Raw genomic sequence first — 20,949 nt, forward strand, 5'->3', positions numbered from 1 at the left:
AATGAGTATAGATATATACTTAAGATATATAGCTATTTTAATTGTTTTCAAAAGGAAGTTCAGATTGAAGTGTATTTAAATGATCAATGTGAATATTTTCTACAGGGTTAGGAGCAGGATGCAAATAGTTACCACTCTAAAATCTTTTATATAAACCTAATAGATTAAGGCAGAACTACCAAGTGACCAAGTAATCATACATCAAAATAAGGTTTGACATACTATATTAACATGAGTTCTTTTGCATATTTTGGATAATGCCTATAATATTTGGGCTTCCCAAAAGCTTGGACAACACACACACACACACACACACACACGCACACACACACACTCTCTCTCTCAGAAGTAACCATGAAGAGGATTTTATGACTTCATATAGTAGGTTACTATAAATTAAGAAAAGCAATATATAATGGTGATGTCTTTTACGGACCTTGGCCTACTTGTCCTCATGGATTTCCAGAAACAACCATTCATCTGTTTTTTAAAAATGTTAAAGCCATTGTGTGTACACAGGTGTTCTGAACATCCAATTCCTCATTACAGAATCTGCTTTGACATATTTTAAAAGCTAAAAATAATTTCATGTGGTATATTGATTCAATGTCCTAATGTAACTGCCATGTAAGAAAATAAATGAGCAATCCACAAATTGCTTATTTGTAACAGCATAAGACAGCAGAATTGGTAGAGCCAATGTCATTGATTGATTTGGAATCTACATAATAAAGGTTTATGTACTTATATTGTTTACTCTTTTCAAGAATGGTGACCTTAAAAACGGATTCAATCTATTCCAAGGGAGCAAATCTTCCTTAAATTGGTGTTACAGCTTCTTAGGAGAGTTTGGAAGGAGTCTTTAATGGTTAATAATCCAAATAAGAATAAAAATGGTTAGAGAAACCACTCTTTCTCTTCCCCAAACTTCTTCTTCAATTAGAGGACTCCACTAGCTCTTTCCTAGTTGAAAAATACAATATAGAAGCCAATGGCCACATATCTTAGGAAGATAAAATTGCATATATTTTTAAGTGCATTATCTTCAGCATTGAAAACTGAGACCTTTATTCTTTGGCTAGACTTGTCACTGAAACCTAAGCTTATCATATTTAGCGTTGTAATCTTAAAATAGATAAAGAAAAAGTAATGGGAAAAAACTTCATTTCTTCTGAATGTTTGATAGATGAAACAAACATTGGATGCATGAAATTGTGATTGTTTTTCAGTCAGAAAGAAGGCAGGAAAAGGCTGCTATAAGATTGCATAGACACACTTTTGCTCAGGTAGGAAAGTCTCTACGTCTCCTCAACCATACCCCAAATATTGCTTCCATAATTATCTTTGCCATTGGATTTTTCTGGTTCTTCAATCTCTCTCTTCTCACTTAATGAAAAGTGGGAAAAATCTGCTCATGCTATTTGTTAGAAAGGTATTAAATTTGGCCTAATGAGGGAGCACCTGGCTGATTCTGTCACCAGAGGGCGTGGCTCTTGATCTGGGGGTTGTGAGTTTAGGCCTCATGTTGGGTGTAGAGATTACTTTTAAAAAAATCATGTAAAAAATAAATTTAGTCGACTGTGTTCACCTGGTATTGTTGAGTGGCATTGGCACTGACAAAATAATTATAAAGCATTTGAGGCAGTGTGAGTACCACATGGGGCTAGCCATCCATATGACAGTTACATTCTGTGGGGAATATTTAAATAGATATCAATATGTTTTGTTTTTCAACCAATAATTTAAGAAGTTTTTGCCTTCGGAAAAACAGAAAGCAGAGAAACTGCTTTTTCCACACACAGAATTAAGATGGAAATAAATATTCTGAGGAAGTCAATATAGGCATATAACTGGACATTTTACCCTCTTCTTTGTTAAAAAAATTTTTTAACATTTATTTATTTTTCAGAGACAGAGAGTGAGCAGAGGAGGGCAGAGAGAAAGGGAGCTACAGAATCCAAAGCAGGCTCCTGGCTGTCAGCCCAGAGCCCAACACGGGGCTCAAACTCACAAACTGTGAGATCATGACCTGAGCTGGAGATGGCCGCTTAACCAACCAAGCTACCCTCTTCTTTCTTAAAGAAAGATGCGACAGCATCCACACAGTTTCATCTCTAGTGTACTCGAAGACTCACTTGGAGTCAGCTGGATGCGGATTAAGTTTTATCTAGGGAGAATATTTCTAGGGCACAAACTCGTATCATCATATAAAATAGTGAGATTTGATGGATAGCCCTCTTGTCCCTGTGAGTAGATTTAATTATATGAGAAATTGTATTTGATCCTAAATATGAGTCTCTTGTCCATCAATCTATCTGCTTTCATTTTACTTCCCTGAAAAAGATGCCTAAATGTGGATATGGCGAGAACATAGTGGCTATAATACTTGTGTTTTCTAGAAAGAAAATTATCAAATGTGGTTGTGGATGTCGTTTTTCAGATGAATCCCGATGACAAGTTCAATTGAAGGCATCTTATCACCATTACAAATACATATATCCTAGGTAGTAGGTACCTAGTCCGACCAATCATTCTCACTAAGGCCAAATCAATCTTTCAGTCAGACTATTCTTGGCACATTTCAATATGAATAGTAATGTCTGTAGGGAAATTCACACATTTCTATCAAAAGCTGGGTTTTTCAAGCCATTCCTAAAATGTTCCCTCCTAAGTTATTGAGAATACCAGAAAGAATAAGATGATAACTATTCCCTGGATAAAATCTACAATTATTCCTAAAACCTGTTATAATATGATGATTTGGGGGAAAATACATTGGAAGTACCTTATGATCATAGTAGGACTGAGTTGGGCATATCTCAAAGAGAGGAAGTATGCATGCATGTGCGCGCGCACACACACATACACTCACACACACACACACACACACAAGCACACACACCTGCCTCCAATTGACAAACTAATCAGTTCAGCCATATTAGTTAAGCAACTCATCAGGTAATCTAAATTTTCCATTTGAGCATCCAGTTGAGAGAAAATGGACAATTTGGTAGTCTCTTGTTGCCAGTTGGCTACAGTGTCCCTATATGTCCTCCTTTCTTGGCATGAACTTTATCTGTGCTGAAATTCGTATCCTCAGGAGATTTTGATGGTGATTAGTGGACCCAGCCCAAGCATGAAGAAAAGAAGACGCTTCTGTGTGATAGAAACATTTACTGCTTTCATAAGAACAAATCAACCTTCCTCTCCCATCTGTTTCTAGAACAAACCATTATTAGATTCAATATGATATTCCATCTGTACTTTTCATGTGCAAATGCCTTGATGAGGACAATGAGCTTATCAGAGAACAAATAGCCAAAACTTTTCAAGAGTGTTACAAGGGCTTCCAAGAATAGGGAACTATTGTCTTAGGGCTAAAGAATGAGCAATCCCGTCTCCCCATAGACACTCCAACTGATAGTGAAAAAACAAGCAGGATTAAATTTAACATGCAAATTATAGGAAAAATACCATATCACATAGTTTATTGAGTGAAAAATGTTCCTTTCCATTCCGTTCTAAAACAGATTGTGCTAAGAGTCATTTTGGAAGAAAGTGCAGCATTCAGAAGTTGTATTTCATCATGCAGTCACTCAGCATTTTATCGAAAAGTACGTGCACAGACTCAGACAATCGCAAACTATTTCTAGATAAATTTTTCACACACTGGACTGGGAAAGTGCTTCAGCTTTGAACAACTTGTCAAGGCAGGCTTCATGCACATATATGTTAGTCATCTGCTTGAAAAGACAACAATTTAGAATATGAAAATATATAAGCAGCATTCATGTAATACAGAATTCCTGAGAATAGTGTGTGCTATATAAATCTTTGAGAAATAATTTGTATTCCTATGAAAACCATGATATAAAACATTTCTCTCAACGAAAGCAGAGTGATTTAAAACTCACATACTGTGAGGGGCTGTCAATATTTTGCTGTCAACAACCATGAAGGCATAGCTAGGTTCTACTGCATTGTTTCACAAAGGGAAAATTTCAGGTAACTTTTTCATCGATTCTGTATTTTTCTATTGGTCTCAAAAATTACCAGAGGGGGCAATGCCTAAATCAATGTATTGTAATTTTTTATTGAAAATCTCTTTCTCTTTTCCTTTTCTTTCTCTCTAGGCAATCAATATGCTTTTAAACACTGATGGTGGTAATATAAAAATAACTCAGAAAGAACAGAAAAAATTCTCAAGGGTGTGGCTACCACTATTCTTTTCTCTACTGCAAGACAAATGTTTTTGTCTTGTATCCCTAATTTGGAAACTACATAAATGTCAAGTAGTTCATTTATGTCTTCAATAGGCATACAGAACATTTATCCTCAGGCATGGCATACATTCAACTAACAAAGAAAAGGAAATGCTGCAGACTCTACAAAAAAAGAAATTTAAAACTCCTTTGTACAGTTAGTGGAACTAGTTGTTGTGACTAGCAGGTGGCAGAACTAAGACCTCTGAGGAACCTGAATGTAAGAGTCCTTGGTGACAAGGGCTGGGGAGGGAGTCTGGGGTCCTTCCCTCTGCTCAGAATCAGAGGGGCAGTAGGGAAGTGTTTATTTTTGACAAGAACAAACCAATGAACAACTATGGCCTGTCAGCTTTTCCCTGGAGTAAAAAAAGAAATGGTCAAAAAAACATTTTCAGGGTTAGAATTTTAGTTTTCCAGTAAGAGAAACTATAATTTTCTTACTAGAGATACTCTAGCATATATACAAAGTAGCTTTATTTCCATTGTCTTTTTTCTGGTATTTATACATTTTGGAAATAATGGTGCTTTGTTTAATTGGACAAAAAATTACTGGACAAATAATAATCAGATGCATACATATATATGACCACATATATGTATATAAATGTGTGAGTCTATGTAATTTGCCCCCCATTCTTGGAGGGGGGGGAACTGAGATCAGTTTTGGTTGTTTTGCAAGGAAAGGAGTCTTGATTTCTCCCACACACTCCCTTATTTCAACTCTCCTCTTTCTTCCCCACCTGCTCCCATAGCTTATGTGTCCACCAGACTTTCTTTACTCGAACGCTTAATCATTCCCACTGCATCTGTCTGTGACCAAGAACACTCATAGAGTGGACACCAAAACAGCAACTCTACAACAAAGCACAGCCATGTCTTTTCACAGTTGATTTGATCTTGGTTTTAGATAGTTTTCAAAAATCAACCAACTCAATCTCTCAAAGAAACAGTAACACAAAACTCCCTTCACTGATGAAAAGGAAATAAAACAAAAATGTGTGTGTGCTTTTACAAATAATATAAATTTATATTCATGCTATGTTTTCATTAGCTCATGAAAAAAGTGCACATTGTTAGAACAGCTTAATGTGTTGCAAAGCATTTGGCTTCTGATTTCCTGAATAAATAAGTCACAATGGCATACTGTGTCACTGATCTCGGAGCTGCACAAAATGTAACTTGCATTACGTATTGCCAAGGTGCAAAAGTACAAGGAAAACCAACATATTTACAGCATTTCAAGTTATTCTCTTATTCTGTGGGAGTTGTTATAATAAACTAGGGAGGAAAAAAATTAAAAATACTATAAAACAGTCCTCCTCAGTAAAATATGGATGAGTGGTATTCTAAATGATATGAGAATAAACACCCATATTTTATAAGTATGTGGCTCTACTGAAATTTAATTTAAAAAAAGGCAGTGAAACTTGTTCTGCCAGTGATAGAACACATTTGAATGTAGCCAATGCAACAGAGTATGTTTCAATGAACGGTATTCTTTTTAGAATCTGAGATTTTTGGTTTGACTACTAAAGGTGGTGTGTAACTCTTCGACTGCATAGTCAATGTAAAGCAGCATAAATTCCTTGTGGCACAGATCCATAAACTCGGGGGGGGGGACAAGAAAAATTCCCCAAACCTGTTAAGCTGAAGGGACATGGAATTCTTGCAGCAGAGGCAATAATTGATGTAAGTCATTTTTTGTAAGTATCTCAACTCAACCTAAGATTCCAAAGTCAGATTAGTATGTGACTGAAGACCACATGATACTTTAAGCATGCCTGGCTTGTGAACAGTTACATGGGAAACTGTTGCTAGAAACCTCACCATCACCCTTCCTATTACACTGCAGCTAACGGAAGGTGGAGGTCTCCAAACACACAACTCCCTGAGGCTGGTTCTGAGAATTAGATTCTGGCTTCCTGCAATGGTGATCTAACCACCTAGATGTCATGAGTCACCTTTTTCTTCCCTAGAAGCCTGGATATTCCAAATCCCAGAGATGGCTGTGATGCATTTCCAAGTAACATATCACACATATGGTTTGCCAGGCATGCCTTCCTCTTGGACCCCCCCTAGAACTTAAGGTTGCTGTCTTCCCCACTATTGGTACTACCCCTCAGGTATCAACTAAGGCCATTCGTGGTGAACAGGATGACCACTTTTTCTCCGTTGTTGTTGCAAATGTTCTAGTTCAGCCTCGTACATCATCTCTTGGACTAAGTACTTTTCCCGTCGTATTCGGTCATACAGGTTCTTTGGTACATCCGGAATCAGGTATGCGATGAATGACTTGATCCCAAAAACAAGGTGCTGCAAATTTAAGAGGAGAAAGTACACTTTTCAAAGATTCTGGAATGCCAATTATAAAACAGGTCATGAACTTGCATTTGCCTTACAATCAAGCATCAGAACTCAGAATGCACCATCTAGAATATTAATATTTTCAGAAATTATGTTGGGGGTGCCTGAGTGGCACAGTTGGGTAAGCATCCAATTCTCGATCTCGGCTCAAGTCATGACCTCACAGTTTGGGAGTTCAAGCCCTGCGTCAGGCTCTGCACTGACAGCGCAGAACTTGCTTGGGTTTCTGTCTCTCCTTCTCTCTGCCTCTCCCCAACTTGTGCTGGTGCACAAACACACTCTCTGTCTCTCTCAAAATAAGTAAACTAAAAACATCTTAAAGAAATTATATTGGAACAACTACACTGCTGCCGTCCATTACGTAAGTGTTAGGAGAAAAGAAAATTCTTTCCTCTTTTAGGTGCCACATGTTGATAATCACTTTATAAACACTGCATGAATGAATCTAAATTCAAATCTATAAAATCTTTATATACTATGCAATCCTGTTATAACATGCTTTGTTATATAGAGATGAGAAAGACCACCTCCAGGGAAAATTCATGTCTGATAGATCATAATCATAGTGTGTAAGCCACACAGAATAGTCTGCCCATGACTGTATTCTATGAGACCGTGGACTCAATCTCCAGCACGTGCATTTTGTAGAATTTCTACTCTTGTAAGTTCAAAATGAGACAAAGCAGTCCTTATTTGCAACTTGTATTACCACTTGAAAAGGCAATCCGACAGATTTAATAGACAGAAGGTTAGTACCAATGAAAGATTTAAACAAGGAACTTTGCACTTGTTAGAAAATGCCATTAGAATTCTAGCACAAATCAATCAAATCATAATGGAGGCTAAGACAGTGCTTATAATAGCAATAAAAATATCTCCAAAGTTTCTGGAAATAAATAGGAATGAACAAGCAAGAGAATATTTTAAAACTCTATTAAAGTTTGTAAGAATGGTTTGAATAAATTTCATGTTTAATAATGAATCAGCACAGCTTTTGTAAATAAGTCAACATGTGTTTTCAATAAATGTAATTCTAACCATAATCCTTGCATGATATTTGGGGGACCATGAAAAATGGCTTCTGAAATGTATATAAATGATTAATAAGTCTAAAGAGCTAGGTAATTTCTAAAAATAGAGCAAACTTGGCAGGGGTAGGAAGTGGCTGGCTTTATCAGATACGAAGATATATTCCAAAGCCATGGCATTTAAATAGTGTGACAGGGAACAGGAATAGACAAATGGAGTGATGAAATCAGAACACTGAGGCAGGGAACACATCACTATAGGAACCTGGACTATTACAGAGGTGGATTTACAAATCAGTGGATACATAATATAATAAAGTAATTATAAATTATAAATATGTAAATAATACTAAAGTACACAGCAGTGCAAAAATTATATCACTATATAACGAATAAGAAAAATAAGCTTTTGCTTTAGTCTCTATAAAATGTCCAGCTATCTTTAAGACATGTGTTAAGTAAGATTATAAAATTAATAGTAAAATATGTAGGAGAAGATATTTTTGAACTGGAGATAAGACAATTTCCTACATAAACTACACACAAAAAAAGCAAAAATCTTAAATGGAAAACAATGAAGGGTCTGATGACATGAAAATTAAACATTACTTATTTATGGATAAAATTAATAGGTTATGAACAGGAAAAACATATCTGGTATGCTTATAGCTGGTAAAGACTAATATGTAAGAAAAGACTAATAGGTAAGAAAATATTAAAATTTGGCAACAAATAAACTAGAAACTCAGCCAAAAACAGATCAAGGTTATAAATTCACTAAAAAAGAAAACAGAAATGACTTTCTAGAACTAAAGTCGATGATGTGAGTTAATAGATTAAAACAAAAAAAAGCAAAATATTACCTTACTCTTATGTAATTGCAAAATATTAGAAAAACACATAATATGAAAATCTGGTGAAAATCTTTTTGGAGAGTAATCTGTCAGTATAATGTAAAATTAAGTATGCATATAAACAATTCCAAACCTGAGTATAATATTTCTGAGAAACTTTTAAATATGTTTAGAAGTAACAGGTCCAGGATTTATAATAAGAGATTTATAGAGGTAGAGAGAATTATTGTAAGCCCAAGTACCCACCCACAGGGGATTATGGTATTTAAAACCAATGAACTATCATACATAAGTAAACAGAAGAAATTATCTAAATATGGATAGACCTCATAGAAAGATCTCTCTCTAGATCTAAAAAAAGTAAAATGGGTAAGAGATAAAAGTAAGTTATTGCATATACTATTGAAGTAACTTTGAAAAATAAACTTAAAATGATACTATACATGCATATATGAATGTTCAAATACATGTAGAAAAACTTCTACTGAAGAAAAAAGAGTAGATCCTTTTAGAGTGGGTGGGTAGTAGAATTAGTAACGAGAAAAAAAGAAGGAAAAAACAAAAGGGGAATCATTTGTATCCATGATGACAAGTTGCTATAAAATTGGGGCATTTGACTAAGACTGTTCACTTGAGTTCCAAAAGAAGACGAAGAAGAAAAAAGTATACATTAAAAATACTCACAGTAACAAGAAGGCTTTTTAGAATCATTGGATGGGAAATATGCCTTAACCTCTCTTCTACTTAAAGTGAAAAGTCACACTTCATCAGGAGACATTTTTATAGGCTCATGGAATCATTAGGTAAATAGAATTTCATCCTGGTTTAAACCTTAGAGGTAAACATTTCATTTTATGGATGAAGAATGTTTCACTATAAAATTTGACATATTTTTTGGAGATCGGTGGAGAGGTATATCTACCTTTAAAAAACTTTTTCCAAAAGACTTATGTATAGCTCCTTGTCTTCTCTCTAAAAAAACAGATGCATTCAAAGTTTTTCCATAGAGCTTGATGGTACCTTAGAGAATAGATACTCAATATATTCCAGCACTAAATGCTTCACGGTATCCAGCTTCTTAAATGCTAAGGAAGGTAACACTACTATAGCATCTCCAAAACTTCTTCACAGGACTGCAGTCTAATATTATTGCGTGACTCTGATAATCAAAATCCATGCACATTTTATGGAAGTGTTCTCAGACATCATTTATTGGAGTATACAAACACATGTGTGGTCAACTGTAATTAAGTTGGTTAGAAAATATATTTCTTAATCCCAGTGAATAAGTATAGATTTTCTCATCATATTATGAAAACCATCCTTTCCTTTTTCAATATGGTTACCAGGAGGCTCAAAGCTAAGTATTCAGTTGAACCATTAATAACTTCTTTTATCCTAGTTTTCCAGCATAAATACCCACGAACTCACCTTCTTACATTAGTCAGTGTTTGCTTTTTTGCATTTCTTACAGCAGTTTCACTGTATCTGAATCTTTTACTGGGATATACACAAGTCCTTTTTTGGAAGTCAGTGAGGAACTGACTTCAAAGAGTCAACTAATATATCAGTTGGAAAAGGGTTTACCAATATTAATTTTCTCAGCCTGTGACTAACCTCAAACACGATAATGAAGGCCAGTCGAGCGGCAAGGATATGCCAGTACTGTAGGGTGAACTCGTAGGGTTTGGAACTCCATGGGGGACCTCTGTAGTCCCGGTACCTGAAACCCACAAGACAAACAATGTGAAGAATAGAGACCAAAGCACGGAGGCCCCAAATGTTTTTAATTTGCCAAAACTCCAAAATGACAGTTGAAATGGGCTCATTAGCATGTAGAGGTAGGAGATGGAATGAAAAAAGCAAGAAGAAAAGATAACTATAATTTATAAGTAAGTACCTGCAATAACCAGATTTCCCCATACCAAGCTCACTCAGGTCAAAGAAGGATAGGCTATTGTTGACATATCCCTTTAAACAACTGGGAGAAAAGAAAAGTATCATGTGATTCAAAGATTTATAAATTTCTGGTCCAATTCCTTCATTACACATGACAGGATGCAGTAAATCCTATTAATATTCTAACTTCCATTATTATGTAAGTTTACTTTAATGAGACAGACTCTTGTTCACTGTTTCCCCCCTTCCATTTGGATCACATTTATTAAGTGTTGACTATGCACTAAGCATTGTGCTAATTGCTTCCTATGTTTTAAAACTCTATAAATATATATTTTGTAAATATACATGCAAATCACACTATCTGCCTAATTATAATTAAGCAGCCAATAGAACAACATGTGTATTTGTGATTTATTAATTTATTTAGTATACATTTATTGAGGACCTATAATTTGTTAGAAAAATTCCTAGGAGATTGGTATTTGACAATGAACAAAACAGGTAGAAATCTCTATCCTGAGGGTGAGGTATTAAATTGTGGTCAGAGTTAACTTTTACAATAACCTTAGAACATGTACATTATCATCTCCATCATATAGATTAAAAAACTAAGTTTTACAGAGATTAACTTTTTCCAGGTCTATAATTCTCAAGATTTTTGAGCTCAGCTAACCTTCACATTTAAAAAAAGTGCTAGGATCCCAAGGACCTTATTACACGAACACATATGTATTGCTATTTACACATTAAAAATGAAAACAAATTTAGATAATATTTATCTATTAATTCATTTAAAACAATTTATCAAATTCATTACAAATTGATACAAATAGCACATTTTTTTAAAGAAATATCACGATATGTTCCAAAAAATATAGTAAGAAGAATGACACTGTTTTACATGTTTGCAAATCCTCTGATGCCTGTCTTACTGGAAAACGGCTACGTTCTCACATCTGTTTGTGGATTAAATCTATGGTGCTTTGGTTGAAGAGTAAGCAGAGGATCTGGCCTCACACAGATAAGTAGTTAAAGTGAAGGATATTTTAATAGCATTTCAAATAATTGTTGATTTTCTTCATTGATATTATACCAAAGTTCTACCTATGGTAATTTTTTAAAGTTTAATTGCAATGTGGAGTCTTAAAGAATAAATAAACATTTTATATGGATTTTACATTAAAATCCACAGGTCTTGTATTCTGAATTCATATTTTATCTATGCATAACTTTATAACATTAAATATGGGTCATTTGGGAAACATTTGTTTCTTGAATTATACAGATATTCCAAATATTGTTATATTTTTACTAGAGACTACCAAAAGCATAATTGTTAATATCACCTTTGATTTTTATCAGGAAGAAATCTGGAAATACTGGGAACTTTTCAAGCTCAGTAGTAGATAAAATTATCCAAAATTCTTATTTTCACTTTAAAACCTGAACTTTATTTATGGCAACAAATATATCAGGTATTTTTCTTAAAGTGATAAGTTAGTTTTGTTCATTTTCTAGAAGAGTGTCTCCTACAAAACCAAGTCTGAATAATCATAGTTTATCTGACAATCATTATTTCATGTTAAGAATATTTTGTGTAGTTTGCAAATTCAACAATCACACAAGTGTTTACTCTGAGACGAACATCACACTTTAGCATGTAGGAGAAGTGCTTTGTCACACTCTGCATTTTGTCACACAGAACACTGAGAAGACATTGATTCAAGGATGAGGATTTGATACATGTAATAATCATTATTGCTTCATCAAGGACATTCTGAATTTTCTTACTCATGTTTTCTAAAATGGTGGTTCCACAATGGTGAGGAATACAGTCATTGCTAGTACTTTTTGTTACCACTGCAAAACCACCAGAACACTTATTCTATCCACTATCGCTTTCAGATCATCTGTACCAATGTTGTTATAGAAAAACAAGCAGGGAATATCTTAGTATTATTATGAAAACAGTATCGACCTTGTGGACCCAAAGGAGACACACGTTGCGAATCACTGCCCAGGACAAATGGCCGTGAAAACCTGGATTCAAGTGTACATCTGTCTCATTATAAAACCTGAATTTTGAAGTGCAGGACTACACTGGTTTCATTTCCTTGCCGTCCATCCCAGACCGCATGCTTTTTCATTTTCACTGCTCTCTTGCCAATGCCCTCCTCTCCCCTGCCATTTTGTCCTTTTGCTATCTTGTCTGAAAAATTCTGATCTGAATGGATTTATTCCAGTTTAGCTGCTAAGCATACCTGGAAAAAATTAAATAACAGGGTGGGCTTGGGGATGTGCAGTTTTGATCTCACAGAAGCCCTCCACACCTCTTCTTAAAGTTGTTCTACATCTAGTCACTGAATATGGAGGTGTCTGGTGCTATGTATGTGAAAGGCAGGACTTGAATTCAAAGCAGAAAACCAACCAATTTCATTTTCACCTGCCACTAGGTGGAAGCAAAGATAGTAGCAAACAACACTTCCAAGGAAGAGGGCTCTCAAACATGCTTGCCTACCAGAAACCCTTACAATCTGCGTCCAGGCAATTTTAAATTAAGAAAAACTGTTTTGGGTTTTTCACTATTAATACCAAAAGTGGCTTATTTATATAGTCTTTTATAGTTTATAATATGTTACTTTAGACACTATTTCTTTATTATAGGTCCAGATCGATGACTGTGCCTTTTAGTAAAAGGCAAAGTTAGAATTTCAATCTAGGGTGTCTGATTTTAAGTTAAAGCCCCCTGACAAGACTCCAAAATACAAAATAAGATTTTATGTCTTCATTACTTCTCTTTGAAACACTGGGATGTTTATGTTCAGAAAAGCACCTCAGTGTTCTGAGAAAACATCGGTTCATCAGTCGAGCTAAGGGTTGATTTCTTTGTAAACTAGAGCTCAGCACCTCGGGGCACATGCCTGGAATCTAAACGAGATGCATGCCCAAAGGTGCTCCTGGGGCCGGACTGAAGGAACTTCTCCTGTCACTGCTTTATTTCCCTTCACTGCTTCCTTCCACACGTAAGGCTAATCTGTAGCTGAAACTCTGATTTCTGTTCCCCATGCCCAGTGCTCTCTTACATTCTTTCCTAATACTTGTTTTCAAGAAATAAAGATGTGAAAAACACATTTCCCCTAAAACAGTGGTTATAAAATGGGTGATTTTGTTACCCAGGGGACATTTTGCAATATCTGAGAACAATTTTAGGTTGTCACAACTTGGGGAGTAGGGAGGTTGCTACTTGTATCTACTCGGTAGAAGCCCAGGGTGCTTGCTGGTAAATATTCTACACAGTCTACACAGTCTACACAGACTATTCTACACAGAATCACCCCCATCCTCCATACAAGTAGAATTAGCTGGTCTAACATGTCCATAGTGTAGATGCTGGGAGACCTTACTCTAAAGCATGGACTCAAATTTTAGTTACAAAAGAAAAAAAAAAGACAGATCCAGGGCAATATTTTCTGCACCTTAAAATCCCTAGCTATAAATTCCTTTTGAAAACTCTCTCATCATGTAGCTGACATTTTCTTCATACTCTGTTTCTACCTGCAACAGCTTTATTCTCTGCAGCAATTTGATTAATCAGTGTGGGCCCAGTTTTTCCAACTATGTAGTCAGAAGATTGCATTGCATGGTTTCTAATGTCTCTTCCAGCTCTAAATTTGACTTCTAAATGCGTGATAATGCTTTTAACATTTGGATACCAGTGATCCATTTACAGGTAAAAACAGAGAGAGACTTTAAAATTTTGGCATAAAAAGTACTGTGGCCCTTTTTATCCCTCTTGATTTCACCCAATAAGCATACTTTAAGAGCAATGATCAAAAACACTACACTTAATGGTCACAGAACAAAACTTCCCAATGAGTTCCCATTTCAATCCCTAAAAAGTACATCAGAAAAATGTGTAAATTTCAACTTACTTTTCACCGTATTCAAAGCGACTTGCGCAGGGGCCGTATTTGTATTCATAGACAAAACGCGGGATGTAATCAGACGTAATAGCAATTACAAAGGCATTGGTGATCACGGCCAATATGCCGATTCCTTCAAGAATGCCGTACCAGATGCCTAGTAGAAGAAAGAGAAAAGATAGACAAAAGAGAAAATGAAAACCATTAAAGCCCTCTCATGAATCTTCTTTGGAGAGAATGTTTTATTTTGGGATCACAGGTCTGTTCATTGTTTACTTTCTTAGTACAGTATCTCACTACAGATCAGACATCGAGGGAATACTTTTCCACAGAAGGAAGTTAGATCTCACCTAGAGAGATCTGAAAATTAAAGTATCATCAGAAATTGTTTCAAGTACCTTTTTAAAGTACAAATATAAAAAAGTAAAACTCATTTGGTGTCAAGACCAGGGACTTTCCCAATCTGGCATACAGACACAAGAAAAAGCTTTTGAAATCGTGGACAGTATCCATGTAGTATTGATTATAGTCAAAAGTGATGTTTGAAATAGGATTCAACATCATTTTAAACATATTCATACAAAAAGAAAAGAAGTCCTGGAAAGAAATACTCAAAAATGCTAAAGGTGATTAGATAGGATGGAAACTTCCTCCAACCCTCCATCCCTTTTTTGGTTTTTTCAAAAATCTTTATAATGTTTCATTTTATTGAGTTGTAATGAACAAAATAAAAATAAAGATATGACATAAAAAGTCAAGAGACAATAAATCAGAATTTGTTAAAAGATTTGAACACATCAAAACTTAACGTATCTTTTTACAAAAGTAACAATATTCAATGAAAAGAAAACAGTCGCCAGAGAGAAAGAATCTGATTCACAAAAACAAAGGTTATTATACAAAATACAGAAAAAGGTCCTCAAATTTTAATAAGGCAAACTACCCAAGAGGAAAATGGGCCAACAGTACAAATGAGTAATTTACAATGGAAATCAAATAATCAAGAAATACATTTAAAAATTTTCGATCACTAGTTGAAAATTAGCATTTCAGAGAAATGCTCTTAAAAAGCAAGATTTTTTTTAATCCACCAGATTGTAGGAGATTTGAGTCTCTTACCATCCACTGCTATTTAGGGACTATAGGAACAGAAATTCTTTTGAACATAGTTGTTTGAAGTACGACTTGTTACAATATTTGTGGTGATTAGTCTGATATCTTTTAAAATTAAAATGTGAATACATTTTACTCTGGTAGGCTTTCTTTTAGGGACCTATACTACAGAGACATACTGTTCACACACATCTATGGATATGTGATATACAGTATATATAATATCTATGTCTGTGTCTATATTTACACCTATATTTATTCATAATTATATTTATGTATGTTTATTCCCTGCTTGGGAAAGCTAAGAAAATTTATAATACATCTATATTAGGAGTATTACTACACTATTAAAATGAATGACATCAGGGCGCCTGGGTGGCTCAGTCGGTTAAGCGTCCAACTTTGGCTCAGGTCATGATCTCACGGTTCATGAGTTCCAGCCCCACTCTGGCCTCTGTGCTGACAGCTAGCTAAGAGCCTGGGGCCTGTCTTTGGCTTCTGTGTCTCCCTCTCTCTCTGACTCTCCTCTGCTCATGCTGTCTCTCTCTCTTTCAAAAATAAATTTAGAAAACAATAAAAAATAAATTAAAATGAAATCAATATGTTTTGAGCTAGAGGATATTTATGAAGAAAAAAATGCAGAATCCATAAGTAAGCATTTTTGTATAGCTGTATGAGCAAGAAAAACATTGACAAAATATAATGTCTAATTGATAACACTAATTCCCTGAGGTAGAAGGGAAAGACAAAGAGGGAAGACTGAATTTTAACTATTTTTATACATTTTGTTGTCTGGCTTGAGCAAGACAATCTACAAAAGTTAAAAAATAAATATTGCATTGGAAAGTGCAATAAATACTAACTAAACTTGGAATGGGGTTTGATTTTCCCTTTTTGATTTATTTTCCAGATTTTTTTTTACTGTGCTTATATTATTTTAATAATTAAATAATAAATATATCTAAATTAAATAACAGCAATAATTTTAGTTGCTTTAAAAAATGGAAACTCATGTTGAATAGCATTAAATCTCTGCAGATTAAGGGTGCCTGGTTGGATCAGTCTGTTAAGCATTCAACTTCAGCTCAGGTCATGATCTCACAGTTTGTGGGTTTGAGCCCTGCATCAGGCTCTGTGCTGACAGCTCAGAGCATGGAGCCTGCTTCAGATTCTGTCTCCCTCTCTGTCTTCCCCTCCCCTGCTCATGCTCTGTCTCTCTCTCTCAAAAATAAACATTTAAAAAATTTAAAAATAAATCTCTGAAGATTAGTCATATATATTTTTTATAAAAACTATGTTGGCTGTGAAGTACACACACACACACACAATTAACTAAAAAGATGACTTTGTAATATCAGCCAGAAAATTCTCCCAAAAAAGAAAAGGTAAAGAATAAATTTGCTTTTTCATATACTTAGAATTTCTATTACCAAACTGCAGTTTACTAAAATAATATGCCAAAAACAAGTAGTCAGATCAAAGGGACAAATGGAGATCATAGAAATAAATATACCCAATTTTATATAGAATTTATTATGATAGAGATAATTCAAACAAGTTAGGAAAGATGTAATATTTGATAAACGGTAGTGAGAAAATCTGCTACTCTTTAGGAAAAAAAACAAGCGGGATTTCAATTTCAGCCCCTTAAATAACAACAAAGCCAGTTCGATCAACAATATAAATAAAACCCTGAAGGGCCAGCAGATAACCAAATAACACACATATATGTAAAATACACGATGAAAAATAGGGAGTTTTAAAGGACTTTCTAAGAATGCCAGAAATAATAACAACAAAAGGGAGATATATCAATGTGATAATATACACACTTTAAAACCTTATTCATGATAGAGTAAAAAATTAAAACCAGCATTTGAAAATGTTTGCAATTCTGAGTATGGAGATAAAGATTACCAAATCAAATATAATAGCCAAAGGTCATACACAGTTAGTAGAGAAGAAATACAAATATATTTAATCTCATAGTTATAAACATGTGAGGAAACATAACAAGATCACATGTTTTTTCTCCTCAGACTAGTGAGGCTAGAACACCATTAAAAAAAAAAGAACTCTTGTTATACTTGGGAAGAATATCAATTGTCACAATATTTCTAGAGAACATGTTGAGAAATTATTAAAATGTTAAATGGATGGAGAGCGTTATGCTAAATGTAAAAAAAATTAATGTACATGCTCTTTGACATAGGAGTTCCACTTGAGAAATTTATCTTGAGGAAATAATTAGCCAAAGTATGTATAAAGATGTATGTTCACTTCAGTGTTGTTTATAATAGGAAAAACTGAGACATCTAAACATCTTTATTTAAGGAAATGAGTTTTTAGAAATGTCACACAACATGTAATAGAAATTGGCATAGGAATTATAAAGAATGAGGCAGAGCTATTTTTATCAACGTGCAAACTTGCATAAAGCATCATTTTTAGTTAAAAACAAGTTCATGAAATAGCATGTTTAGTATAAACACACTCCCAAGTAAGTTAGTGTTCATTTCATTATTTTGTTAACACAAATTGCTCAGTTTTGTTGTAGTTGGAAGGGAACCCCAACAATAGAAACCCATGTGGTGCTAAGATAAGGCCCCTCTGGGCCTCAGCAATGCAAGAACTATGTAGTCCCTCAATCTTACCTATGTCGGTGGCTCGTGCCGGCAGAGGCCTCCGCCACTGGGTGACAAATTTGTAGGCATCCAGCCTGATCTCAATGATGTTGTTTAATAAGGCCAAAAGAGGTGCCAGAGGAAAAGCCGCAACAAAGATGGTGGTAAAACCAAACTGCAAAACTGTAAAAGGAGAGCATTACATAATTAGCAATATAAACAATAGCATTTTATTGAGTGCTTTCTTGTGCCACATTGGTACTTTACATAAATTGCTTTTCATCCTTAATATCCCTACAAGGTAAATATACTCATCTTTTCCTGCGGCTGAGAAAATTATAGCTCAAACATGTTAACTAAGCTTACAAAAGGGTAGATAGCTAAAAATGTTAAAACCTGCAGCTAAACTCTGATATCAATGGATTGAAAGTTTATGTGCTTTCCACCCCTAGACCATGCAGCATGAAGAAAGAGTGAAGAAAAAAAAAAAGAAGTCAAAGAGGAGTGCTTGAATAAAAATGCTTAGTTCTAGAAGGAACCCAAGAGACCTAACCTTGTCTTTTTTTTTTTTAATAGATAAAAAAACTAAAGTGCAGAGCAAAAGCAAATGTCAACACAATACACAAAGATTTTAACAGCTGGAGTGGGAATCCTTATTTTCTTAATATAAATAAGTGGGCTTCTCATAGAAGTCAGATTCATACCAGATCTATGAAGAGGTTTATTGTAAGAAATGATTAACTGTTTTACCTGGGCAGGATGGTATGTTTTTGACTTGGAATGGGTTCTGCTTTATTTTGTTCTTTTAAGTACCGGCACTAAAGCTAGATGTTTTACTATGAGAAAACTCTTCATTTTGGTAAAACGTTACAGCTGACAGAGGACAGAATCTGTGAGCCTTCCAAGGACAATGCTTTAATCTTGTCTCTAGTTATGTTGAGATAAACATACAGATGTGTTTTAGAATGCTTGGGATTGGAAAGGACAGAGATGGTTTTCTCTCTTGAACCAAAGCCTGTGTGTGTGAAGTAACAAAAGAGTATCAAGAAAGTCAAATAACTGTGTAGAAGTTTCTTTCCTCACCCATTTCTAAATACTCATCCATCAGTCCATGAATATTCATGGGCTGCAGATTCCAATCATTTTCCCACTGAGGTATGGAAGCATCGTGTACTCCTCGCTTGATTTTGTGGCGTGACCACCAGTTCTGGATCAACCTACATCACAGAACAGATAAAAGCCTTTTGAGCTCTTAGTTAAGCATGTGATAAACAATTTATACTGCATTAAGAAAAGAGAAATATCACTACTCTGGGAGTACACCAAGCATTTCTGGGAATTGGAGATATTTGCACAGTCTCAACTTTCAAGTTTAGTATGAGAGAATAGGCCTCAGCCTTCCTAGCCTTTATAAATATCTACATATGTATCTGGGATTTAATCCCTCCATATACTTAGGTGCTTAGACAAATCCCTGTTTCTATGAATCCTTCCCCCACTCCAACCTATACAAATACTTAAACTTCTATGTTGCCTGTTGATTGGATCTGAGCCTTTCATTGCTTATAACCCCAAATCAGCTGAGCTGTGCCCTTGAAACACAAGTAGAGTCATGTTCCACACTAAACAACTGAGCCCTAGATAAGGTTTCAAGAGATAGAGGTTTTAGTCCCTAACCTGCAATGTATTAGCTGTGTGACTTTTAATAAGTCTATTCACCTCTGAATTTATGAACGTGAAGGGTTTGAGTATTCACAATTACATTCTGCTAGTATAGTGAACAATAATTTACAGGCAATGGATCTGTGTCTCAGTCCATGTAAAAGACCTGAAAAGGAATTAACAACAGTATTTCCCCAGCGTGGAGGGAGGGGCAGTCTTGAAATTACATGACACAGAAATATCCCAGTATGCATACAGTAGGGACATCTGGGCAATTAATTATTTTAAGGGTTATGACTAGAATGAAGTGAATCCTACAGGATTCAGGTCAGTGAACAGAACCCCAACTCTCACATATAACTAATTATGTATCTATACTTAGTGGGTGTTGAAAGAACAATCACAGACCCAAAAGTCAGGTGGTTCTTCAGTGTATGCCCCATGCAAGTTGCCTCTGGGACCTCATTAAGATGTAAAAGGGGTTGGGATTGGTTCAGTTTTATTTCCTTCAGTCTGCTTAAGATTTTGCTTTAAAAAAGAGAACTGTGTTATCAAATTTTCAAAATTATTGTCTAGTGACTGGTTCTCTCCTGCTGGATTTCAGTGAACACCAACAGGATGTCCTTTCCCATTGTACATTTGGGATTTGATATACACAATCCAGGCTGACCACTTGGGTAAGGCCATGGTGAAAAAGTGCTATCTGAAGTGTGTGATATGTACAGAAGTACATGGACAATGATAACAATAACCATTCTGAATAAGATAATGACTACTCTACCATCTTGATGGCGCTTATGAAGCTATTTCTATCACAACACGACAAACCTCGTGGTGGGCACTTGCTGCCTAATCTCAACTATTTTCAAATAATGTTCCCAAACCCTGTGCCTCAAAGAGGCGAATCAAGGATAGGAAGGGAGATGAATGATGGAGTGGGCCACCCAGTCTCCCATCCCTACATCGCTATGCTCTCTTCATTTACAGGAGACTCATTTTCATCTGTTTTGAATATTGAGGATCTCTTCACAAATCTCTTCACAAAAAGATTATGCCATTTATTAAGATTATAAACCATGGGGGATCTCATGCAATCTCCACAAATTCCTTATTTTATTAACAAAAAAAGCATAATGTCACAGAGGGTTCAAAGAAACTATATGCATCTTTAGCAAGAGGCAGAGAAAGTGCCTGAAGCAGATCTCAGACACTTCATA

At 35.2% G+C, this 20,949-nt stretch overlaps 1 protein-coding gene across 1 annotated transcript in view; it reads right to left on the bottom strand.

Annotated features, from left to right (window-relative positions):
• Nucleotides 1-3,157: 3,157 nt before the first annotated feature.
• The window catches only part of ANO3 (anoctamin 3), a 258,575-nt gene continuing 240,783 nt past the window's right edge, over nt 3,158-20,949 (bottom strand). The window contains exons 21-26 of the mRNA XM_029915555.1: nt 19,154-19,287; nt 18,101-18,253; nt 14,343-14,490; nt 10,409-10,489; nt 10,126-10,231; nt 3,158-6,575 (exon numbers count right to left, since the gene is read on the bottom strand). Coding sequence (XP_029771415.1) covers nt 6,393-6,575; nt 10,126-10,231; nt 10,409-10,489; nt 14,343-14,490; nt 18,101-18,253; nt 19,154-19,287 — 805 coding nt within the window. The 3' untranslated portion in view covers nt 3,158-6,392. The remainder of the gene's footprint in view (nt 6,576-10,125; nt 10,232-10,408; nt 10,490-14,342; nt 14,491-18,100; nt 18,254-19,153; nt 19,288-20,949) is intronic.

Source organism: Suricata suricatta, chromosome 11, assembly GCF_006229205.1.
Source record: "Suricata suricatta isolate VVHF042 chromosome 11, meerkat_22Aug2017_6uvM2_HiC, whole genome shotgun sequence".
Classification (NCBI taxonomy): Eukaryota; Metazoa; Chordata; class Mammalia; order Carnivora; family Herpestidae; genus Suricata; species Suricata suricatta.